A 25,867-nucleotide genomic window follows, 5' to 3' on the forward strand; every position below is an offset into this window, starting at 1 on the left:
TGTAAGTACAGAGAGGGCCCTAGAGCAAGCAGAGCAAGCAGAGCTACAGCACTGTAAATCAGAGGTGATTTACAGTGGTTTGCTTACTGGGACACTTAATAAAGTGAGTCTGTCAGTCTTGCATCTCAGCTCCCATGAGCTCACATCACTCAAGTGCAGTACTGGGATGCAGGGAAAAGCACACTGCTCACAGGCTAAGCTAGGAGTCTTCTGACGTGATAGTTCAGGAGTGAAAAATTAGAAAAACTTAAATGTTTAAGCTTAGGAGATTTTTAAAACCTTCAATGATTTGCAGAAAGCCAGATAAATCAGATGGAAATTATCCTTTCCAAAAGTTAAAGGGCCGTAGCACACTTGACAGATTCAGTCTCTTTGCCTGTGATAGCAGCTTCCAGGTCTCCACATGCTTTGTGTGTTTCAAGGGACCCCATCTGTTATGATTAATTAATTATTTGCAATAATAAACATCAAATGTAGTCAACTGATTTATTTTCCTCTAAAAACACATTTGCCTACTCTTGAAGCTACATCCAATTTTTATTTCTATTAAAATTGTGGGATGGTGCTTACTTTTCATTCTTCCCCTGTTGCCCCAAACATATGATTTAATCTTCCACTTTTTGCATGAAAATACCTCAGTGTTCATCTCTCCACCATGATCCACCATGACAGTTGTCTGCAGCCTGGATAAACAGCCAGCAGATTATGTGACAAGAGCTGACTGTCTAGATCACCCCACAATAAAACTCCTATACATCTGCACACAGCATCCCCAAGAAATTACACTGTGCAGCAGAGATGGGTCCATGCTGATACTGAACCAAATCATCAGAAAAATGTATTCCATTAATGGCCTAAAGTCATACCCTGCAAGGCCCCTACCCTGAGGGCACAGAGATCCAGTCTTTTGTGGGATGTCCTGAGTGCTACCAGCGGCAAAACAAGGGCTTTCAGCTACCTCAGATGCTAGAGAGGATGCAGTTGTCTCTATGGGCTTTGCTAGTATTTCAGGACTGAACTGGAACTTTGAGCCAATTTCTCTTTTCATACTTGAGTCTGGCTCAATATCGTCTCCAAAACCAGGCAAGAAGTTAAGAATGCATTTGCAAAGTTGTTATTGTTAAATACCTTGTGTTTAACTTCAGCTGGATAACTGCTCATAGCCAGTGACTAATATGATCATTTTGCCTCTTTTTTCTTCAGATACTGACATCAGATTGTAATTTTCTGAAATAACTTTCCTCAGAATTACTCATGAGATAATTTTAACTGGGAGCATTAACCTCTTGGGAATCTGGATATTTTAGTTTCTGAGCTATCTTTGCTATTTCTAGATTGTCAAATGATGAGCATGATGTAAAAGACTACAGGGTAGCAACAATTAGAAATAATTTAATAATTTTGGCCATGAAATAGTGGTCTTCAAGTGTGCAGTTCACTGACAGTGCCATTTGAAATAATGTAGACACCAAGAGCTTGCTTTTTTTTTTCTTTTTTTTTCTTTTTTTTTTTTTTAACCTCTATGATGAAACCATTTGAAATAATTTAGACACCAAGAGCTTCTTTTTTTTTTTTTTTTAGCCTCTATGATGAATAGAACTTAAATTAGGGTTTTCAATGTTAAGGCTTATTACAAGTCCTAGAACTTAAATTAGGTTTTTCAATGTTAAGGCTTATTACAAGTCCAAAATACTGGCTACAAAGACCCTTTAATATTTAAATTTCATTCTGGAAGAGGCCAGGATAGATGATAAATTTTCTCTTTTAGATATTATGGGAAAGAAAATTTAAACAGATTTGGAGGCAGCCAAAGGGAATGCTAAGTTTTTCTTGGTTAAACTACAAATAGTTAAGCTGTATTTACTAAGATGTAATGCTAGATACCTTTGCATAGTTTTGTATGATGCTAAACCTTTATTTAAAAACCTGAACTAGTGGAGCAGGAATATGGACTTCTTTCAGAGTGATAAACCCCTCTTTATCTATCTGACATGGAGACCTGAATCTCTGCCAGCTTTAAATTACATTTCTAAACATTTATTTAACAGTTGGACACTTCATGTCATAACAGAAGATTTTGAAACCTTTCCAGACTAGCTCCATGGTCTGGTAAATATTATGTTTAAATGGCAAAAGTTGAGTTTAGAGTCTTTTTTCTTCCCCCCTCTGTCCCTCATTTCAGTATTTAGAGAAGCTGTCACTGCACTTCAGCTGAAGTAGTTGCATGGGCTGCTGGAAAATGAAGGAGCTTGAGCATCTGGGATGATGCCACTTACTGGGCTGAGGGTGAGGACAGTGGTCCTGGTCAGGTTTTGACCAGGATGCTCTTGCACTCCTCTGGGCATTCTCCACCTGCAGTGCTTTGGACAGGCAGCCTGGGTGTGAGGCTGTGCCTTTCACCCCACACAGAGCATGAAGAAAGGAGAAAAACATCCCTACAAGGCAAGGCCTTATGTTTTGGCAGAAGTGGCGTTTGGGACTCCCAACATGGCGATAGTTTGGCTCCTCTGCTTCTAGACTCATGAGATCTCAGATGCATTCTGTCCATGGGTTGTCTTTGCTGGGTTTATGTTAGGCTCCCAGATAAAGCTGTGTGATTGTTTGCATCCGAGAGCTTTCCTGTTCTGTGTTCCTGTGTGCTGGGGTCTGGATTTTATTTCTTCAGGCAGTGACTACACATGAGAGGGGAACATAGGGAAGAAAATGAAGCAGCAGATTTTGGGTTCAGACTTTGCAAATCTTGGAACTGGCTCTGAGGAGGAAATGACACTGGTGAAAGTTAATCTTGGCAATCAGCACTCTGGCATTTCCAATGCATTCCTGCTATGGTTCATTGATCTTGTTTGTCTTTACTAATAGCTAAAGAGAAAACAGCATCTTCCAGAACAAAGTATGATGAATTTGGCTATATATTGCAGTTCCTATTAAGAGTTTCCCAAACTTTTCCAGTTTGTGTCTTTATCATAATTGCATGATTCATTACTAAGCAGCAGTGTATCTATGTTTAGGCTGGAAAGCTAATCACTAATAGCAGGTCATATGCAGTGCAAATGCCTGTGGGACCTCTGCTCACCTTTGGTTTTATTTTGATTTTGTTTGGTATTGCTTCCCATTCAAATGGCTTGTTAAGAATTTAAGCTTTAAAATTATAGAATTTTTAGAAAGGATTTTGTCCTTGCTATGGAACAAGAAAATGCTTGGGAAAAAAACCATATAGGGAAAATGTAACAAATGCTGTTGCATCTGAAGTGACTTCTGTTCAGCCCAGTTATACCTGGAGTCCTACTGCAGCCTTGCATTTTAGTTTAGTAGTTCCACATTTCTCTCTGCTTCCTGTGTCCGACCCTGTATGGCCAATGTGTCCTTTGAGACCACGAGTACCCGTAAAATAAACATGTGCTTCATGCTTTTGCTGAACTGGAGCACTGATGGCTTTGCCAAAGGTCAGCCATCACAGATAAATAATTAAGGATACACAGAGTTACATGTCACAGTCCACAGCTAAAATGCCAGATCCATGCAAAAATTCCCCCTCTGTGTCATAAGAGAGTTCTGTGCGTACACTTGGGAGTGTAAGCACTGGGGAAAGAGGGTCTCTTTTGTTCCTTGCAATTTTCTGCTAGAAATTGCAGGCAGAGTGAAGAGTATACATATATGTACAGGGATACATATGTATACACCTCATATGTTTTCTCCCTGGGAAACACTGCTCAAAGGGCAACATGAAGAAGCTAGGTGAAGTCCAAAGGCACTTCATAGAATGTGATACTGTTTTTTTGGATTTCAGCAGCTCTCTGTAGGCTGTTACATCTATTCAGTACATAATTATACCTATCGAGAGCAATTACAATAGTAGTTAAAAATGATTAATCTACAGAAAGAGATATTTTTGTAAATTTTTAGAAGAATTCCTACATTCTTCTATAATTTCTATATCCTACTATTTGCCTTGTTCTTAGATCACTTGAGGCATCTTCAGTAGGAAGCAGCCTTTTTTCAAGGCTGATGTAAACTCTTTGACTGCCTCTGAGTCCATAAGGCAATATTGTCACCCTCAGACCTTTTTGCCTTTCAGTACTGTAGAAGCACTCTGGATGGCTTTTCAATGTTTTTCATCTTGGTTCACTCTTTCTTCCCATTCCTTAGAATTGTGGGCTTTCTGCCAGGACACCCTTAGCCACATTGCATGGAAAGACTGTGGCCAGGCACACGTGCATTGGGATGCAGAGACGAGCTGGCCAGGAGCCCATGGCGTGAGTCAGCTGCCACTGCCCTGCTGGCACTGGCTGTGTTCAGTACAGCTCTTCTGGCAGCTCTCTGGTCCTCCAGCCTGCACTTGCACATTGAGGGTATCTGCAGACTGCTTAGGGTAGGCAGCAGTTAGAAAGTACAAAAGTTGAGAATCTGGGTGCTTTGCAAGGGATTTGGTCTGGTTGCTCAGCTGGAACATCTATTTCCATGTGAGTCCCTAAACGTATAGCCTAAGGGGATACAATACTTCTGTTTGTTAAAAAGGACTCATTATTACACATTCCAGTGGTCCAGTATCTAACAAATGAAGAACAGAAAGGCCAAGTCCCTCCAAATGAATGGCTCAGACTCAGACCAACTGGGACCACAGATGAATTAACAATGAAGGAGGACCAGAGGACAAGGATCTTTTGCTTTCAGCTGGATTTTTTTGTCCTCATAGAGAAGATCATCTTCAGCAATCAGCTACTAATTTCCAGATTAAAACCAAAGAAGCATTGGGGGAGGGTGATTACTATTTAACTTTGATTGGACAGTGAATCATCCACAGAGCAACCACTCAGCATAGCAGAAGGTACAGGTGGGCGAGAGGAAAAAGCAGTTGATGGAGCGGGGGGATGATTTTCAAGACAGCACCCTCCTGAAGCGAGCATTTAGTGGAAAGCTGACTCTAGTGACACTTCAGTCTTCTCCTTTCTCAGCACATGGAAATTATCATGACCAAAGAAAAGCTAATTCATTTCTATGTCTGGTTAGTAAAGCACACACAATTCCTATCTGTATTTTAGAACTGTATTAGAGAGCCATTCCTACAGCATATGGAGTGCTCAGATGTCACGGTGCATTGTAGCAATTCTTCACATACTAACCTGGCCAGTAGTACATGGAAACGTTCTTTTTAGCTTTCATCATCGTGACCCACAAAGGCTCTGATCCATTCCACCAGAGAGGCAGCAGGCTTTCTTTGTTCACACCAATATCAAATGATACATTTGCCTTCTGGTCCCACATGTAGTTTCCAGTCATCTGATGGACCTCGCAGTGGCGACCTTCAAGAATGGAGAAAAAAGCAGCACAATCAGACTGGTGTTCCTCAGTAGAAGGATGCTGGCACCACCACCACTGCTACTACTGAATCATCCAGCAAATCAGCTGAAAAGCCCTGTCTTGAATTCCAGGATCTCTCACCTTGCAACCATTCATAAAATCTCCCTGACTCTTAGCTTTCACTGAGGTGCTCCAGTTTGATTACTAAATCCCCCAGTTCAGACACCCAAAGTTAGTTGCTAAAGTTTGTCAGCCCCTGTGTTCCCTTCACAATCAGATAAGAAGAGTCATGTCTAGAAAGCAATTCATGCCACCCTAAGATAGGCATCTCAACTGTCTAGAGGTGCATACACTCTCAGTTATTGGTAGCCTTTTCTCAGCTTCGGGCAGTCAAATTTTAGACAGCTGAGGCCAGAAGGAACAAACCCTGCACCCCACGTCCTGCTCAACATTTCAAACCCAGCCACACACACAAACTCTGTCAACAGCAGCCTGTGTGTGCCACATGTTTGGCTGACACCTGGCTCCTTCTACACACACAACACCTGCCAAGTCTGAGGCCATTTTAAGATACCCATCAGCACTCACAACCAGAGGGCTGTGGGAAGCAAGCTGTGAACAGAAAGTGATAAGAGCACAATCTAGAAACACAGAACAAAGATTGAGAAACTTGCGTTTCTTCTTCCTTTATGCATAGGGCACATTGGTTTTCTGCAAACAGGCAAAAACTAGGCAAACACATTTATATGTTACTTTTATTTTCCATTTCTGTTAATTTTTCTTTTTTTTTCTTGTAATGATCATGCTTTGTTCTTGCTTGTGGGCACAGAAATAATTTCATTAGACGTGTTCAGCCTCTTACTGTACTGAGGGACTCATGGGCAACTTAATATTACAAGAAATTAGTATATAATATCTGAGAGATATCTACTTCTTGCAATTGTCAGAAGAGAAGATGCTATATTTTAATAATTATTCTGAATATGATTTAATAGAAATGAGAAAAGAAATGTTGAAGAATAAGTTGTACTGGAAGTTCCTTATTTACATATCTTAAAAAAGCAATGACTGAAGCATGTGATAGACACTGTCCTCATTACCTGATGAGTCATGTTATTACAGGAATCCAGATAACAGGCTTTGATTATTTTGAGCCTGAGGGTGGTGATCAGAACTGAAATAACCTTGGTATTCTTGTTCTGAAAAGATGTCATTTCAAGCAGAGGACTCTGTATACTTTGGGGTCATGTGATCTTGAAATGGATTTTGAACTCCCCTACTAAAAAGTATTTCAATTATGCAGAACATTTCCTCCTTCCCAGAGGAAAAAAGTGGTCCCAGTTTGTGGTAGTCAATACTTATCAACACTAATCCAAATAGGTTTAATAGAGAAGAACTGGTGGATTGGATGGGCAGTAATCTGCTCTCTTCAGGCTGCCATGTGCTCTCTTTTCTGTAAGTCTCAAAAGAGATAGAAGGGATGTCTCTACAGTGCATCAAAAGCACAGCAGTACAATTTACAGGACAACCTTATCTTCTTGAAGTCCACGTATTCCTAAGCAGCTATCAACCTGATAAACTGCAGCAGGCAATTTATGCCAGGCTGGGAAACTTACAGGTGAGTGCTGAAACTCTGTCAGTGTGAAACCTACATATTAGGGATCTGTATGATATATAGTGTAGTCTTCATATAGAATTAATGAGCTCTAGCTGCTACTGAGCCTATAGGTCTTAAAGTCTGCTGTTTGTCCACTTTTTTAAGGAAGAGACTGGAGATTGTTCTTTGTACTATTGCTGGGAAATTTAATTAACTGTTTGAACTAACACAGAGGACAGTGTTCTGTTCTCCACATTAGATTAGTTCAGTTTTCTATGGACTCCAAATCCCTTTTTTACTGTTGAAAAAGAGGCCTAGAAGACTACAAGGCATCAGTTTTCATTGCAGACATCCCTGGTTCACAGGGTCAGAAAAGAAGATCATGTGAGCAACACATCAAAAGACATGACCATTTAATGCCATTCATGTCTGCTTACCTGAGACCTGTGTCTCAGAAAGACCCTAGACCTAATTGGAAGATATCAATAATCAAGCAATTAACCTTTTCCTTCGGTTGCACCTCCCAATATTTGTCATCAGTTAACAATGTTCAAAAGTATGCCTGATGTCTAATATTATTTTTGACCTTTGTTAATCTTCAACCTTGGCTATTCTGAGCCTTGCTCACTAGATTGAAAAGCCCTGGAATAACTGGAATTTCTGCCCCTGCCCCCTCCCCCCAGGATATTCGTACACAGAATTAAGGCCAATTCTCAAGTTTCTTTTGGGTCACCCATCCAACCCTTTTTCTTTATATCCCATTTTCACTTGTTTTCTCCAGCCAAACTACTTTTGGTGTACTTCTTTTGAATCATTATCAAAACCACAACACGGTGTTAGAGAGTCACCGTAACTTTCAGAATTTATTACTTCGTCCATTACTGCAGCTTTCCTCTGTAATCAAATGTTATCTTAAGAGTTTCAAAAATAGAAACAGGGCAGAAAGCAATTTCACCATACAGATGTCACTATTTAAACTCGCTGTAATTGTAGTAAAAATAACTCCTTCCTCAAATAAGAGAGGAAAACAAAGAGGGTATAGTTCCCAAGAATATGATAACTGCTGTATCCTTCTGGAGGAGAGCCAGCAAAAGCATTTGCGAGTCTGCATGCTACAGCTTACTTGGACACTACACTTCATACAGCATTTGTCTGAAGCACATTCCCATGTCTCCAGGCACTTTTGTCAGCATTCAAATGAATCTCTGCAAAACAAAGAGGAAATTTAAAAAAACAGCAGAACACACAGCCACTGGGCCACCCACAGCAGCAGCACAGGAACGCTGAGTGCTGTGCACCCTGTGAGATCTGGAAACCAGCGTGTGCACTCCTGGGGCATTTGCCATCTCTGCACTGAGCAAATGGGATTTACCAGAGAACCCACAGTGTGTGTATTAGCCAATGCAGCAAAGGCACCACAATCTGATGATGAACATCAGTACGTGCATTTAGCTAAATGTACTATGCAATATTATAAATATGCCTTGCTGCTATGGTGAGACCTTTCCGCTCGTGTCCCACCACGATGTCCCCACTCTCTGGAAAGGGACAAGGGTCAGGGGGACAGATCCAAGCACAGGCTGCCACAGGGCTATACAGTCTGGGGAAGAGTTAAGTTCCTCCATGCAAACAGCTGGATGACTTGCCTTGGGAAATGCTCTGCTCTGCTCATGCTGCCTCCCATAAGGATGAAGAAAGCAGGACTTAAAAGCCACCAGCACCATATTCCTGTTCTGGAGCAGATATAGCAGTTGCTGTCCCCAGGAACTAAGCTTTGACATATGCACTGCTCTACTGCTCCCCTGATGGGTCTCACCTGCTCTGCTTTGAGGAGAAAGACCACAGGAAAAAAACCAAACCCATGTGCTAAACCCTAAGTAGCCTGGAGAAGGCCAGAACTCATGAGAAGTCTTAGGGGAGTGCTGCCCTGGGCAAAGTGGCCCTGCCATCTGCAGACCCCCCAGTAAAAACAGTACTTGTACATGATGTGCATGGACAATTCATGTTCCAAAGGAGTTTTCTGGTAAAGTCTTTCCAAATTTTTATGACCTCTAATATCAGACAAAGCCAAAGTATGAACACCTTAGCCTGTGTCAGGCAAAACTTTACAATTCAACCAGAATCACATCAAAAAGCAGAGAAAAAAATCTCTGCTATACACAGCATTATTTTCTCCCCTAAAGGGGATTCATTTAGTAACAGCTTGAAACTCTTAATTCAATGCTTTCTTCATGGGGCCAGGGCTGGGGTGCACAAAAATTGCTAATAAATCATCCAGCTGAGGCTTTGCAGATGCTTTCTTGTGTGGGAAGTCAGGTCTTGTGTCCCTGGAGAGCCAGGACTCCGAGCTGTTGATTATTCTCCTGAATTGTGGTGGACTCAGGGACCACTCTGAGACCCCTGAACCCCCAAGCTGGGTGTGGCTTGAGGGCACTGAAGCTCCAAGCACTGGGCAGAACAATGGACAAAGCTTCTGCCTGCAGTTAGACAGAGGATGAGCCTCTGGCAGTGACTTTACTCTGGGCTAAGAAATATCTTGATATGTGAATGTCTACTTAGCTAACAGCTGGCAGTAGGTACACTAGTTGTGAGCTGTGAGATTGTAGCTAATAAGGAGGAAAAAACTGCATATTTTAATTTGTAGCACTGTGAACTTGGGTTAGAAAAAACTTCCTATTCTATATTTTAGAAGTGTTTCCATTTTTTAACTGGTAGAAAGCAAACATCAAATTTTGCAATATTTTCTGTGAGAAAGAGAAAAATCTTGATGCTTGGCATAGCAGCCTTTCTGCAGATGGTGAGTAAACAGAGTGAGAGAAAGAATGTGGAAAAAATCCTCCTGGTTCCTAGTATCTTTTCCAGCCTGTTCTTGCTGGGATAGTACCCTTTCTCTGCCAGTTAGCAGTATTACCACAGCTTATTCTATTTTGCTTCTTCCCAGCACAGAAATTTAGAAATATAAAGCTAATGAATCCAAGAAAAGGAAGATACTTGATTTCAGAGCTTTATGTCACAAACAGAATTTTTAAATCTCTGCTGCTGCTGGCATCTGTAACTGTTTGAGAGGACCAAGAAGAAAAAGTCATTTTCCCTTGTCACTCATTGTGCACTTTGTGTCCTTCTGGACTTTTTCTAAGCTTGGACAGTGAAGTAAAGATAGCTTTAGTTCATGTGTATGTAATAAGCTTCCCTGTTGTACTCCTATCCTTCCATTTTTTGTGCCTCAGAAAACATGCAGGTATCGTTTACATAATTAAGAACTTGCTTAACTGCTGAACAGAAATTGTCAGCATCCTTTTCTGGATCAGGCTGGAGTCAAGATGCCATTAACTGTGCAGCAGAAAAGAGGCATCCACTAGAACCATCACCAGGCTGGGCTTCTTTCAGGTACTGAGTGGAAGGAGCCTGGAGCTGCTGTACTTTTAATCAGGAAACCTCTCACAGTAAACAGTGAATATACGACTATGTGTGCACATCAGCCAGACTGCAGGGGATTCCAGGGCTGGGACCCCAAGGGGTATTTTCTCCCAGAAAACATGGAGTAAATGGGGTGCAGTGTATGTTGATTTGCTGTGCTCAGGGGAGAACAGATGTAGATTGTTTATTAGACTTCGGCATCACCCACCAAAGCCCCTCACCAGTTAAGTATGCCAACATCAAGTCTGAGGAGTGAAGGGAAGATTGCTGAAACATGGAAGACGGGTGAAATCTTCAGTCTGGCAGAGTGGACCTTGATGTCACCTCTCCGTGGGAGCTCTGCCATGTCACCCCATTCCCTACTGCTATGCAGAGGAAGAGGTCATGGCAAATGTAGGGGTGAGCTGCAGTGGCTGAGAAAACACCACACACCACCCCTGTATTTTAGACAACACCCAAATGTGTCATCACTGTGTTACAGCGAGTCTGGGCACACCTGCAAAGGCCACAGCCCTCACTCTGGGTGCAGGAGACTGAAATGTCCTCTGGTCTACCTTTTCCTCCACCCCTCAAGCTTCAGGGGACCTCACAGCCCCTCTGCCACTTATTGAAGATCAGGTCCTGTCCGAAGAGGCACATGGAGGCTCCTTGCTGGCTCCTCTCCAAGCAGCTCCCCACCCTTTTCTGCAATCAGGGGCTCCCTTTGCTTTCCATGGAGGCCAAGTGAAACATGACTCTTGGTTGTGGGGCTACACAGCTGACCAGGCAGCTGGCACATCCACATGGAAGACCTGCCAGAAAGACTTAATTTCTAGTTATGATCTTGGAAAAGAAATCCTTTCTGGATTTCTATCTCAGATGTGATACTCTCTGTTCATGTTTATGCTGGCTGGAAATGTGAGGTGCCACTGAGTGCTCTCAGCTGGGGGAGACTTCAGGAGAGCTGTGCTGCAGGGAGTCCTTCATCACCCCTCCAACACCTGCAGGCTGTCAGGTAAGGGAGACCCAGCCAGAGCATGAGCAGCTTTTCTTGACAGATGTGGCATGAAGTGCTCTGAAGCAGTAACTCCTGCTTGCAGTGCTTACAGGGGAGACCTCAGACTTTCCACTGAACTTGGCATGAGAGCTCCCTGCAGAGCCAGGCCACAGCAGGGAAAGGGAAAAATTAAAAACTCCCCACAGGATAACAACCCAAGATGGTTTGTGGTCTTAATTCCTTCCTTTCCAAAACAAACAGCGCATAGTATGATTGAGGGAGCCTTTTAGAACAGACGAATTTGGACTCCTTCTTACCTCCCTTGCCAAGCCCACAACGAGTCCTGCAAAAGCTCTGTCACAGCTGCAACATCTCCTTTTACCTAATTCTCCATTTCATGTTTTTCAGGTCAACAATTGCAATATTGTAACTGCACCATGGAGAGCCAGCACACCAGGTAGGATTCAGTCCAGCAGCTCAGAGAGCAACCCAACCACCTAAAAATGAGTCTTTCTGCCACAGTAAAAGCCAATACTAAGAAACACGGCATACTGGAAGTTGCTAGAGAAGACTGCTTTTCAAAGAGTTGGGTTTTAAGCTAGCAATCCTTGAGCTACCTTGCACAGCACCAGGTTTTTGCAAAAAAACAGCTTCTCTGGTTGCTTGTCAGTGAGAAGCAACCCTTTGCACTAGCCGTGATTTGGATCTTTGATGCTTCTTCAAGCAAGTAGCAGTTCTGATGCTATGCCTTGGGTGCAGGAAGACTGGAGCTTCATCCCAAACTCTGAATGACTTTGTCATTTTACATTTTTCTATGCTCTGGTTTTCTTTATCATAGTTGGGAGAGGAAAGGAAAAGACCTCTAAGCAGGCTCTGGGCTTTGGGCTGAGGCTTTCTGTGTGGCTTGGGGAAGCTCCAGCAAGTATCTTCCCACAGGTTAACAGCAGCAGGAGGGGGACCCATGAAGAGCTCTGCCATAGCCCTGCAGCACTGCATGACCACAAGCAAGTCACCTCCCTCCCATGCTTTCCTTCCAAAATGTCACCAGGCTGGACCCTGTTTGTCCTGCTGCGTCAGTGCTTCATCCAACACCTCGTCTCAGCAGAAAGGGGTGTGGTTCTCATTAGCATAGGTGAGTTAGTTGCTTTTAGATAAGTGGCTTTTGGTCAACATTACGATTGCATCTACTTGGCATCTGTGCTGGGAAGCACTGGAGTTGATGCTGCTGATCTCCACAACCTCTGCCTGCAGGTCTGGGCAGGAGGAGGAGGAGGTGAGCTCATGTCTGAGGAGACTGACCTGTCCCAACGGTGATGGCATCTGAGGGGCAGAGTCCTGTCCTCCTCCAAAGCCACAGAAATGAAGGAGAACATCTCTCATTTAGTAACAACTCAACTACTCTGGAGTCAACCATGAAGGTTGCATGGATGTGGGGTGAAGGGGAAGGCCTTGCTCACAAGAATGAACAGAGGCAAGTCACAAACTACAACACTTCTATGCACATGTTGTCCAAGACCTGGCAGCCATGAATGCTCCTGAATAGATGTGGAGCCATAATGAATGCCTTGTGAATGAGTAGAGAAAGAAGGGACAAGATTATTTATTAAAATAAACAACAACAACAAAAAAACCCATAACCAAAACAAAAAAAACCAACCAAACAAAAAAAACCCAAACAAACCCCCCCAAAAAAAACAAAAAAAAACCAAAAAAACCCCAAAACAAACAAAAAAAACCCCAAAGTGGGATATCATGAACAAGCCAGGGGTGGGAATGTGCAATTTCTTAAACTGATTTGAAGGACTCCAATATACCACAAAGACAATGTTTTGGAAGTTAAAATGTGACTTCCTTAGCATCTCCTGAAACAGCAGTGTAGGACAAGACATGAAGACTAATTTGTTCCAGATTTCTCAGAAGAAATTATGGCAGCATTTAACTCCCAGACATCCCAGTCACAAACAGAAATAAAAGCAGTTGCAGTTGTGTCTGCCTGCAGCAGAGAGGCTGCATGGCTGGTGAGATGTGATGAAAGCTTCCTCATGCCCCTACAGCAGCACCAGGGAAACAGTAACTTGCCACTCCCTAAGCAGGTCACTATGGCATGATGCTTGTGTCACCCTGCCATGCTGAATTTTCTCCAAAACCTGTCCCAGCTTGGCAAATTTAATGGATGCAGACTGAACACAGCTTAACACTACATCTGCCACATGCTCTGCACTCCTAACCCCACCATCCCATAAAATCTCAGTGGAAATGGCACCATGGCCCCAAAGGGTAAGAACAGTGCAGCTATGGGATTGACCCTGCTGTCATGCCAAGACACAGTCATGGGGTTAGCTCACTACTCACACCCCAAGGGCTCAAGGGCAGACTTAGATCTTCCTCTGGGCAATGTTCATCACCTAAACTTAGTCCTCAATTGGTTCCTGACCTACTTAATACTACTGTGACTCATGTGTTAGGGAGGTGAATTGCTATTTGCAATTAAATTGTATTTGCATTGATATTCCTATTGTAAAGTCTGGGAGACTTGCAAGAATATTGAGTTTCATCTCACAGATTCCCTTATTGCTTCAGACTGAGGTGCAGGACTCTTCTAAAAAATATGCAAAGTCCAGTAGTGGTGTTTCATGTCTTACAACAAAACTTCTTTGTGAGTACAAAGTAGGAGGTTTTCAAAACTCTTCAAAAGGCTGATAATAGACTTCACTTTATGTATATACACTTAATAGGAATGATGACTAAGTGTGGTTAGGAGTGAAATGTTACTCACTTTTATTCTTTCTTTAACAGCTCCATCCAATTTTTTTTTTGCACCTATGAAGTGTTGGGTCGGTTTGCCTCTGTACACCTGAAGAGCATGGCCTGGAGTGGAGCACCTCTGTTTTCTGTCACGACATTTATTCTGCATTCATATATTTGCAGCAAATAAGGAAAAAGAATCAAAACCAACCCTGTGATGGTTTTATACTCTTCTCTGATCAGAGATGAGCAAGAGAAAACTGTTTCTCTTCAGAGAGAAAGAGGGAAGAAGGGGTTAAGCAGTTTCAAAACAAACTGGGCACAGCTGATGTCAGATTTTTGTTTTACAATGGCAGCTATTTGCTTTCCCAGCAAGCAGTATATGAATCACTGGGCACTGCATTGTTCCAAGAATAGCAGAAGATGCCACATATCTTAGGAGAGGATAGATTTTCTTACACCTTCTCATTGGTTGGAAACGCCTGCTTATTTATTAACTCCAGAGAAAAATCCAAGTACAAACTCCAGGAAAAAAACCAACAAAACAAGCAACAAAACAACAACAAAAACCAAACCAACAAAACCAAACCTGTTTTTTTTTTTAATTTTTTTTTTTATTTAGCATTTGCTTCTTCGGTGTCTGACTCTGAAGGAATTGGGCCCAGCTCTACTCTCTGCACCTTCCTAGTGTGGTTGTTGGTTTTTTTTGTTGTTGTTTTTTTTTTTTAATTATTATTATTATTATTTAGCATTTGCTTCTTTGGTGTCTGACTCTGAAGGAATTGGGCCCAGCTCTACTCTCTGCACCTTCCTGGTGTCACTATAATCCTCCACATAATCTTATGTGTCTTCCACGTAAGACTAAAAGCAAATCAGCATAATGAAAACTATGACTGTCCTCTCAATTTTCAGAAAGCCTCCCCTGGACATTCTGAAAAACTGCAGGGGATGAAAAGCAAAAATCCTGTTTTTCTATTTGGCTATTTTGAATTATTACAGATATGAGGACTTGTAGCAAAGTTAAGAAAACAAAAAACCTACGAAGTTTAAAAAGAAATTTAATGCTGAACTTGCCAAAAGAGACCTGCTGACTGTTCTTAGTGTAGCCACGCTCCGTTCACATGCATTTTTATTAAAGCCCCTGAGCAGTCTCTGTATTCATTTCCCATGCAGTCCCAGTTGTTTCTCTATTCTATACGTATGCAGTAGCCCCCTTGGTGCTTGCACCAGGCAAGCTGGCCGTGATGCTGAGGTGGCAGCAGGTAGGGACCCAGCTACAGCTTGGGTGAGCAAAAGAGAACTTTAAAAATTAGCTCCAGGTAGCATTTCCAAATTTGGAACACACTTCAGAGAACAATTCTGGGCTGTAATGCCACAGTGCTTTTAAACTCCCAGCTAAAAGCACGACTTGGGTTATTTTTATATCTTCTTTGGAAAAAAATAGTCACAGGGAGCTCCTTCCACCTTGGCATGGGGAGCTGGCAGCCCTGAGGAGCATCACAGCACAGAAATACAAGTACTCACCTGTCATCAGTGTGTAGTAATTTGGGTAAGAGAGGCTGGGGAAGTCTGGGGTCATGTAATCCACCTTCACCCCCATGTTGACAATGTCCCGAAAGCCCGGCAGACCCTCCAGCTCGCTGTCATCAATGTAGTCGAAGCGAAAGCCGTCGAGCAGGAACACCAGGAGCTTGCGGTGGGCCGAGGAGGCGGCGGGAAGCGGCAGGAGGGCGGCGAGGGCAGCGGCCAGGAGGGCGGCCAGGAGGCTGCGGGTGTCCATGGCAGGCTCGGGATGCGCGGCGGGGCCGGAGCCGGCGCTGCTGTCCCCCCGCCGCTCCCCCGCCCGCGTTAAAGCTGCAGCGCCGCGGGCGGGGGAGGTCACAGGTTAATTGCAAGCAGATGATTAACCTCGAGCTGAGGGAAGAGCTTGGTCCTTGCCAGCTGCAGGAAAAAATGCTTCGCGCCGATGGGGAACACCCAGCATAAAAGCAGCTGGAGCCTCTGAGGACGCTCCGCAGCCGCTCCCGAGGCAGAGCGGGCACGGTGCCCGCGGGCCCCGGCCAGGAGGGGCCGCGGTGCCCGGTGCCCCCACCGCGCTGCCACCGGCACGGAGCGGAGCCCGCTCACCGCCCAGCCCAGCCCAGCTCCGCGCCGGGGCTCGTAGAGAGGGGCGGCAGCCTTTGAAACACAGCCTCACATCTCCAGCAGCGCGAACGCCAGCTTTATTCGCATCTCTCCGGCAGTGGTTTCTGATAGAACTCAGAGTGAGGTTAAGGCAAAGCATCTCCCCAGCTGGGAAGTGCAGTGTGTGTGGGTTGGTGTGCAGCATTTCGGTGGCATGGCGGTACCGCTGAGCTCCAGCTGAGCGGGCTCTCCTCTCTCTACCTGGATGCGAGTCCCTGCAAATGTCCCTGTCCTCTCGGTTCCCTCTGTGCTGCCCTGGGACTAATCCAGCTCCTGATGCACCAGCAAAAAATTCTAGCTTCAACTAGATAACAAGTAATACATTTATTTTCTGGCTGTTGATATTATTTAGATATTCAGTGCTGGATGGTGCCTAATTTCATATTTAAAATGAGAAAGTGTTCACATTTTAGTTACAGGTCACCACCAGGTGCTTCTCCTTCACAGAAACCTAACTATACCTCTAATACAATGCCAGCACCTGTTGTACACCATAACTGCACTTTACATGCTTTACTTTCTTTCTTTTTCCAAACAAAAGAATTTCATAGCATTGATAACATTGTCTAACTGTGGGAAATGCCCTTTGCAGATGTTTCCACCTGGGGAAGGCTGCAATAGCTGGCCACCACCACAGTGTGGGCATCTGAACTTCTCCTTGCTCCTTTCAAAGCTCCCCATTGCACCTCCAGTTACCTCTTACCAAATACTGGGCTGGTGCAAGCTCAGCAAGATGGCTTTCAGCCCCGTTTGCCCCAAGCACTTATTTAGCCCCTTGCAAACCCCCCTCATGTCCTGGCTTGCCTTTTGCACAATGTTGTACTGGGTGCAGGTGCCCATGAGCCAAAGCTGCTGCCTGCAGGTCACTGTCCCAGGACATGGCTGGAGATGTTCTGTCCATGCCCTCCTCCCACAGGGCTTCCAGCTCAAGAAAGAAGCTGCCCTGTCAGGGAAGGGGTGCTGGGACTTTCTGTAGGAGGTAGTCATTCCAGGAAGGTGGAAGAGAACAGAGTAGGAGTGCAGCCAAGCAGAACTGCACAGGCCCTCCAGCTGCCTGTGCTTTTGTTCATCTTCTCAGTAAAATTCCTCATGCTTCCTCTCTATCAATGGACTAAATGCACTCTTCATGGACATCTCCCTCTCTGTCATATGCTCAGCCACTTTTTTTCCCCCTTTTTTTTTTTTCACGTGCCCCTTTTTCCATTCCCATATTAGAGTCCAGCACTTGGAAGATACCCTCACATCAGTTAAACCTGAGGCAAGAACTTGGAGCATTTCTAAGCTCCAGCTCAGGGATCTTTAAAGCAACAGGGACCTAAGACATTCAGGGCTTTATCCCTCTTCACATAACATTTACTTTGGAAGCCTTGCATTGCTAGCTATCATCATCTTGACAACTTTAATTCTATGTTTTGACTTTTCTTATCTTGCTTGGCTGTAGTTAATTTATTTTCTCACAGCGCAGCAGCAGTTTTCTCAGCAAAAACCAACCTGGGGTCAAGCAGCTGTGCCACACCTTGTGTCAGAGACAGCTGAGGCTGGGGCCATCTGTAAAGCTTCCTGCCCATGAGAGGGAAACCTGGACCGTGGTCCCCTGGGATGATAAAAGGTGCTGGTCCCCAGAGCAGACATTGGTGCTGGCATGCTCTGGACATTGAAGGAGAACACACAAATCCTGCCGTGCTGGGAAAGCCGTGAGGCTGCGTGACCCGGGCAGTCGGTCCCTGCTCGGAGAGCGTCCCAGCCTGTGCAAGGCTGCCCCTGCCCTGCCCTGCCCTGCCCTGCCCGCGGGGACAGGGACAAGCTGCAGCTGCACGCCAGGCTGTGCGCGACGTGACAGCCTGGGCAGCGCTGCGGGCAGCTGCTGGCCTCAGGGTGGCACGTGCTGCGTGTCACACCCACGGAGTCACCGCTCTTCTCAGCCTTCTCCACACTCCACGGGGTCTCAGCCAAGGGTCTGCCGCTTCATCCGCCTCCTGAGGTGAATGTGCACATCCTTCTTCTGCTGCAGAACTTGTGTTCAGAGACAGCACTTCTACTAGTGCTCACTGTGGATCTTCACTCTAGCAAAAACTTTATGTTGTGGGCTTGGAGCCACCTGGTGGCTCAAGTCTTGGCCAAGCCACTGTGGTAATTTATTGTGTCCCTACTTATGTTGAATGAACTCAGAAACATGTCCAGAAATGGGAGGGAAATATTATTATGCACCTCTTGGCAGAACCACAAGGTCATTGATGTCTTGGCTTGTCCTCTAATGTGTGGCCTCTGGGCTTACCAGCAGGGCTCAGCAGCAGCAGGAGTTGCTGCCCATGAAGGAATGGGATAATAGAGGAGAGCCAGTAAAGTGTCTGAGATGGACTCTCACCTTGAAAGTATGACCAGGTTTTTTAGGTGGTTAGACCAAGAAGCCAGGCTTCCACCATGAGATGGTACAAAATATATGACTTCTTACACATGTTAAGGCATTAAGAAATAACACCTTCCTTTCAAAAGGGCTGCTTTTATTTAACAAATAAAATGTATTTAAATTTATTTAACAAATCTTTTATTTAACAGCCCCTTAAGAGAAAGCTCTATCTGAGCTGACAGAGTGGCATGAGCGACAGTTGGTGCAAGGTACCAGAGCACGAAGTCTGCCTTAAGAATTGGAATTTACAGGTTTCCACTCAACAAATAAGAGTAAGGCCTGAGAGGGGTTAAAGGACTAGTGAGCCCTGCAATCATGATGCTGTATAATACCAACTTGTGTTTTGACAGACAATCCCCCTGAAGAGTGGGACTGGAGCCAAACCGTCTCTAGCTTGGCAGAGACAGATCCTAGCAATACATTTCATTCATGCCAAGCAATGTTGACTTGCTTTGGTTCACATTCATTTGTAAGCACCCTGTCTGCACAAAGCCCCAGATGGCCGTGGAGACTCCAGCACAACAATATTTTGATACAAATGCTCTTACAAAAGCTAACAGAGCCTGAGCTGGTGTCTAGGGACAGCAGTCCTCACTAGTTAGCTGTTAGACAGGGTTTAGGAAGAAGCATGCATAAAGGAAAGAAAATCCCCCAACTCAAATTGAACATGAGGAGATACCCTAGGGATCCAGAATTATCAGAGAAAAGATCCTCAAGCACTTAGATTGTTCAAGAAATCCTCTTGGCAAAAACTGTCTCCAGTATCCTTGAATATGTCCTATTTTTTTTCCCCAGTCCTACAGAAATCACAAACATAACAACAGAAATGAAAGAAAATTCTCTGGGCTCACACCAACAGTTCAATCTGCCTTGTCAGATCTACCAGCCTTCCTTCCTGGCAGTGCAGATCTATCTGTGCACTTAGGTCCAGGAGCACATGCAAGAACAACAGCTGCTAAAATAAATCATCATTTCCCTTTTGCCCAATGAACTAGAAAATCTAAGAGGAAAATTTGTCCTTCTTTCTCTTCTGAAAGAAAGAAAAGAAATTATAACAAGACTCATTGACAACTTGTTATTCGTTTTTAGTTCCTTCACACACAGTATTAGTTGAGCACTTTGGCCAATACAGCCTGACTTCCTCTTCTCCCCACCAAACCCAAGATAAAAAAGTCACAGGTGGCACTAGGCCCTCTGCTGGCTTCCACAGAAAACCTCTGGCAATATGTGTATCAGCTTCTGAGCTGACAGAACCTCATGACCTTATGAACCAATGACTTCTTACCTTGGTAGGAGTCATTGGCTGCAGGAGTTTAGTATCACTTTCTTTGCTCCTGCCATGTGCCTTCTCACAAATGCTTCTGCATGGAGGTGTGCATTAGGCAAGGCATCTCTGCCCCCTCAGATCTTCCTGGATGATACTTTATGTCAAGTCAGTTGTTTCTGTGATCTTGTGGTCTGCAGTAATTTATCCATGAGGAATTCAAGACATGAGAAGCGGGTTGCTCTTGCTGTCAGTCATGTACAGATTTATGTATATGATAAAGTCACACACTTGTTAGCTACAGAGCATTTCAAAGCCAGAAACTCCAGCTTTCCTGGAGAAAATCAGGGATCTTTCACTGTTTCTTGAGGCAAAGTTTTCCTCTAACCTATCTGGTATGAGACTTGCTTTACTGAAAACATTCACATGCTGAATAAGGAGTACATCAAAGTAGGACGGTGACCACCCTGATTCACAGCCAGGGGTTGTTTAATGTTCTTTGAAGTGCCTCAATTCAGGCAGTTGTAATGTTTAGAGAGCACCTCTCCAAATCTCTTACTCTGTCCTCCACTACAACAGTCACAGGTCATATCAATAACTTTTCTAGTTGACAAATATCTCTTGGAGATTAAGAAATTTAATGAATTAGTGGAGACCCCTCAATGGCTCCCAGTTTCCTTGCAAGGAGCTGCATGGGCTTGGTACATCACTGTCAGCACTGCTCTGTGAATGCTCGCTAACAATGGTGTCCTTGGGGAACAGGCTGTGCTTTCATTAAGTGTAACTAGAATGAACAAAGAGGGTGGCTTTTGGCACCATAGCACTGTTTGGGTGTGCAAGGCCTTTTGCCTGGAGACCCTGACTGCTAAAAACATAGGTGGGACAAATTCACAGGAAGAAAATGCACCCAGGGCTGGTAAACACAATCAGCACACACTCCAGCCATCCTAGAACTTTATGTTCTTACAGAGGGTGAGCAGGAGTATTTAATCACCTTTCAAGTGTTTTGCTCTCTCAACCCAGCGTTGTGATCGCTCCCTACACCTCCAAGAGCACCTTCTCTTAATGGTTTCTCTTGGGCAGTAATTGCAGCTCACTCTTGCCCACTTTGCACAGATATCTGAGCTGCTGCAGGGGACATTCATAGCTGAGAAGAGAAGAAAAGGGCTGGGGGACCAGCAGCAGAGGGGATGTGTCTCCAACAGGACTCAACCCAGCCAGTGCTGCCTGATGTCATCCCCCTATAGCAGCCAGGTGCTGCCCAGCAGGAGAGGCTGCACCTCTGCACGCCTGAGGTGGGAAGGAGAGGATGCAAATATCACTTCAAATAAGCTCCTGAAAGAGGCCCCTAAGGAAAATCATATTTCATATAGCTAGTGTAGGCTAGAAGAACAATTTTGACCTGAACCCTGCAGAGCCACAGAGGGTTATGAATTACTTCCTAGTGGTCGTGAAGGCAATTAAGAAAAATAAACAGTTCACCAGTGGGCTCAAACTCACTACACAGGGAACCTCTGTCGCTGAAAGACAGGAGCTCAGGTCAAAAATCCCTGGGAAGCCTGCATCAGCCAATGGCTGCATGTGACACAAGACCACCTCCTCCCCCAACCCATGATGTGGCAGCCTGAGCACAGGACTGTCCAGCTCAAGAGGAGGGTGTCGTTTTCTTGGACTGAAACTAGTCTTCCACCCTTCCAAAGAATTTGAGTTTTGCTTGGATATCAACCCATCTGCACCACCACTATTTCCCCAACATTTATAACTCACATCTCTGCAACATTACTACTTCATTAGCCCAAGACTGTGCTTGTCTGAACATCAGTGTTCTGTAACACAGGAGTTTTTATCTCATTGAAAAAACCTTGTGCAATGCATTTCTCTGTTGAAATCAGAGAAGCTTGCCAGACAGCAAAACCAGACAGTCACTCCTAAGCACCTGGATACTTTATATTCTACTTCATCTATGCTGTGTGGTCATTTCTCATATGGTGGGGGACTGTGGTGAAGGTTACTGCTGTTTTAGAAATTGGTGTCAACATGTAATGGTGTGAGTGGGGATGACAACTTGGCAAGCTATGCAGGTTAATCAAGATTATTTAGTTTATTTAGTATAAAAATACAAAACTATAATCAGCCAAATAAAATAGGTGTTATTAATCCTGCTGTGCTGTGACACTAACATGTTCCTCAGCACTTGAGCTCAACACATCCATTCATATACCAGTGGCTCCTCCAAGAAAACAACAGGGTATTCTGCACATCCATCAGTGCCTTGCACAGCAGTTCCTGCAGTTTATGCTCTTGCTGGAGCATCTGCCTTAAAAGATGAAAGTATGAGATTAAAGTCCAACATCTTGCACAATCTTACAGCCATCTAGTGCTAGTCAAATGTAGACCTATTCAGCAAAGTATTTGAGTTTCAGATTTTCCCATTAAATGAGGGGTAATGTGAGAGGTTAAAATATCTGGCAAGTAAGTATTCCAGTGCCTACTTTCCAAGAACAAAAAATATTCTATGTTTGATCTTTCTGCTAGATTTCTACATGGAGCACAAAGAGACTTAAAACATTGGCTTGAACTTAGTATACCTACAAAGTAAACTATCCAGGTCTAGCACAAAATGTCATTTTAAAGCTCAAAAATATTTGGCATTTGGCATCCTTTATAGCCCAGAGGTTACAGGGAGTTCAGCTTTAACTTTTGACATTACTGCTTAAGAACTGAGGGAGTTGGGCTTGCATCATGAGCTCACAAAGAAACAGGCTTTTATTCTGACAGTAGTTATTTAGGTTAACCTGAGAATATTTATAATTGGGTGCCACAGGCTGGCCTCTGACAGGCTGCCTGCAGCAAGCATGCCCTGTGCTGCAGAGAGTTGGCTGCCTACAGTTGCCCTTACTTTTTTGGTGTGCCACTGCAAAATGTCCATTTTGGCTTTCCCATTTTTGATCTCATCAGTCCTGGCTTTTCACTGCTGTATCTTATCCACTAGTAAGGCTGTGCTGGAGGTTGAAATCCTCACCTGGAGGACACAAATTAAAGTCTCAATTTTGCCCATTGTTCAGGAACTGCGAGTGTCTGGTTCTCATCTTGCTGACTGCTGAGTCACCCCTGGGGAGTTTGCTCCCACAGAGAAGAGACAGCTGTTTTTGCAACCCAATCACTGCTCTGTGTAAAGAAATATCCTCATGATATCTGTTTCCCAGATATTATATGAATATTTGGGTGTTTCTCCATCAACAAGCTACAACTTCTCAAGCAAAGCCCTACCTACATCAGATTTCCTTACAGGTGAAGTCCCATCCCTGTCTAAGCACTGTGGATGATGTCCTTCCCTATAGGAAAGCATGGTCATATCTGGACATCAGGATCAGCATTACTTTCTCTCACCAGCTGTGTGCTCAGGTTGGGAAATCCTAACGTATTAATTATGGCTGGAGCTGGTTTCAGGGATGGCAGGAATCTTTTATCTGAGGACAGGAGCTAGAACAGCCCTCAGTCCTGGGGTATCTGATCTGATTTTTCCATCTGAGTACTCAGAGGTCTCTGTCTGAGAAACATTCCTTTGATTTCTGTCCTAATTATGTCTTACTGCAAGTCAAAGCAGACTTCAGCATGATTTCAGTGGGATATGGATGTTGCAGATGGGATGTTTAGTCTGCTCTGAATTCACGATGCCACATCTGCATCCTATTTCTGTTACCTTGACTTCGTGGCTTTGTATTGCTGCTCTTCTCCACAGTACTGAGATTCATGATCACATCTTTCAATTCCAGTATTGAAGGCAGTCTGTCACTGACATTCTTCTGCTCTCTGTCAAGGCCCTTATCACAAACTTCAGTGGAATCATACCTTTCTTTTCCCTGAAATATTCCCCCAGTGTGGAGGCTCCTATTTAGTGCTATGTAAAAATGCTTTTATCTTTGTATGGACATCCTGAAGTCAGTATGTTTTCAATCAATATCACCATTTCTAGAAAGCAACAGTTCATGCTGCCAGGAGAAGCTGAAAACCTGGAGACCCCCCTTTCCTTTTCTTCTTTCATAAATGACTCTGGACTCCAGAGGCCATATCCTGCCTGTGGAGAGACCTCCCTGCCTCCAGCCAAGGGGATCCTGCTTGTCCTGCTGTTTTATACATCCTCTGGCACAGCTTTTCCTCTAGATAAGCCCATCTGGGCACTGGCAAACAAGCAAAGGGGGGCATGTGTGAAGCACTTCTGTACCTACACACTGTTGCCCCTTTTGTGACTGGCCACTGCACTGGGCTGCTCTTGAGTGCTCCCTTCAGCTGGAATGACTCAGAGAAGATAAAGCTGTAGTTTTGTTGTTTTCTTAGACAAGAAGCTAAACAAAGCTCTGATTACCTGGAGTGAAGCGAAATAAACAGCAGGAAGGCTTACTTCTTCTTGGGCAACCATCATCTCAGGGGATCCCACGAGTCACAGTCCTTTGCATTCTTTCTGAGAGGTGCTTTTCTTCTGGTGGCTCTCCAACATCAGCTGCCTGATCCATCACCCGTTCAGGGAGCAAGGAAGGTTGTCATGAAGCCAAACCATTTCAGGCTCTTGTTTCCCCATACTGTTCCCTGTAGCTATAACTGGGGCTGACACAGGGCAGGGAGGAGTGGAAGGTGGAAGGCACCACACTGACCACTGACAGAGAAGCAGGTGAAAATGTGCCCTTTCCCCAGCTCAGGATAACCAGTAAAAATGATTCTTTGTCATCCTTCCTTTTTTATCACCAGAACAAATAGCACACAAAAATGGCACACAGATTTTGACAAATTGATGTGCTCTCACTGCCACTTTAAGTAGGCACCACAGAAAGCCATGGCAAAGTAGTTCATGTTCACCTTTCTTCCAGGGAATCCTGTGCTGTGCCTGTGAGTACTGGAGGCCACAACTGTTTCCTCTGATATAGTGTCAGAAATAGTCAGTCCCCCCTCCCCACCATGCTTTTTGAGTGAAAACCTACCAAAGTTCATTTTCACCTTGCTTCCAAGGAACCCTGTGCTGTGCCTGTGAGTGCTGGAGGCCACAACTGTTTCCTCTGATATGTTGTGTCAGAAATAGTCAGTCCCCCCTCCCCACCATGCTTTTTGAGTGAAAACCTATTTGAAAAAGTGGCTTCTTGTTAGGCACAGGTCAGGGCTGACCAGCACTGTGGCACTGGGTTCTGGGCTGCACCCTGCCAGGCATGTCCCTGGCCCCCTCCCATGCAGAGGAGTGGAAAAGCATGGCTGAGGCCACACAGGCAGAGCAGAGGCAGCTGGGCCCTGAGGTGGAAAGCACGGGCAGTTCCTCCAGCACCAGCCCACTGGAGCAGCCTGATGCCAACCAGGCTCTTTGCTCAGTCTGTTTTAATAGCACGTGGCTCATATTTTCTGTGTTTTTCCTCCTGACATTATGCTGATGTGTTAATCCACAGCGTGGCAGCAAAAAACGTCTGAGATTTCCTGCAGTGCTGTCAGCTCCTGGAACTGGACACCCTGTAATAACCTCCAGGGCCAGTGGCCCTCTGCCTCCAATTCCCAATAAGGACTTATTTTCCTTGGCATGGCCAACACATGCAAAACCTCATTCTGAGGTTTTTTTTGAAAGAGAAAATAGGTGGCCAAGTGCTTAGTTCTTTCAAGGAAGTTTGGAAACGATGGAGAGCAACCATGTGAGCACTGAGTGTGGCTGTCCAGCTTCCAGCACAGAGCTGTAAATCATCTCCTGAATGGCTGTCACAAGCACACCAGATCACAACAAAGAAGCCATTTTTCTTTCATCAGGACTGCTTGGTCAGGATACAACACCACTGCTAATGCATTTAGGAGGTGCAAGAAACATTTGAAATGGATATATTTTTTTTCCAAGAAATGAAGTTAAGAGCTTGTTTGCTCTGCTTGTTTGGCGTTTGACTTATTTTGTTATACTTCCCCACAGCTGCAGTTTCCTCCACAAGCTGGAAATGGTTGCACCAGAGGCAGCAG

General features: G+C 44.4%; 1 protein-coding gene across 1 annotated transcript in view; it reads right to left on the reverse strand.

Moving 5' to 3' along the window:
• Window positions 1-16,227, reverse strand: part of ENPP6 (ectonucleotide pyrophosphatase/phosphodiesterase 6) — a 32,282-nt gene extending 16,055 nt beyond the window's left edge. The window contains exons 1-2 of the mRNA XM_039700286.1: window positions 15,558-16,227; window positions 5,121-5,300 (exon numbers count right to left, since the gene is read on the reverse strand). Of these exons, the coding sequence (XP_039556220.1) occupies window positions 5,121-5,300; window positions 15,558-15,813 (436 nt within the window). The 5' untranslated portion in view covers window positions 15,814-16,227. The remainder of the gene's footprint in view (window positions 1-5,120; window positions 5,301-15,557) is intronic.
• Window positions 16,228-25,867: the final 9,640 nt, after the last annotated feature.

This window comes from Passer montanus, unplaced genomic scaffold, assembly GCF_014805655.1.
Source record: "Passer montanus isolate IOZ18808 unplaced genomic scaffold, ASM1480565v1 scaffold14, whole genome shotgun sequence".
Classification (NCBI taxonomy): domain Eukaryota; kingdom Metazoa; phylum Chordata; class Aves; order Passeriformes; family Passeridae; genus Passer; species Passer montanus.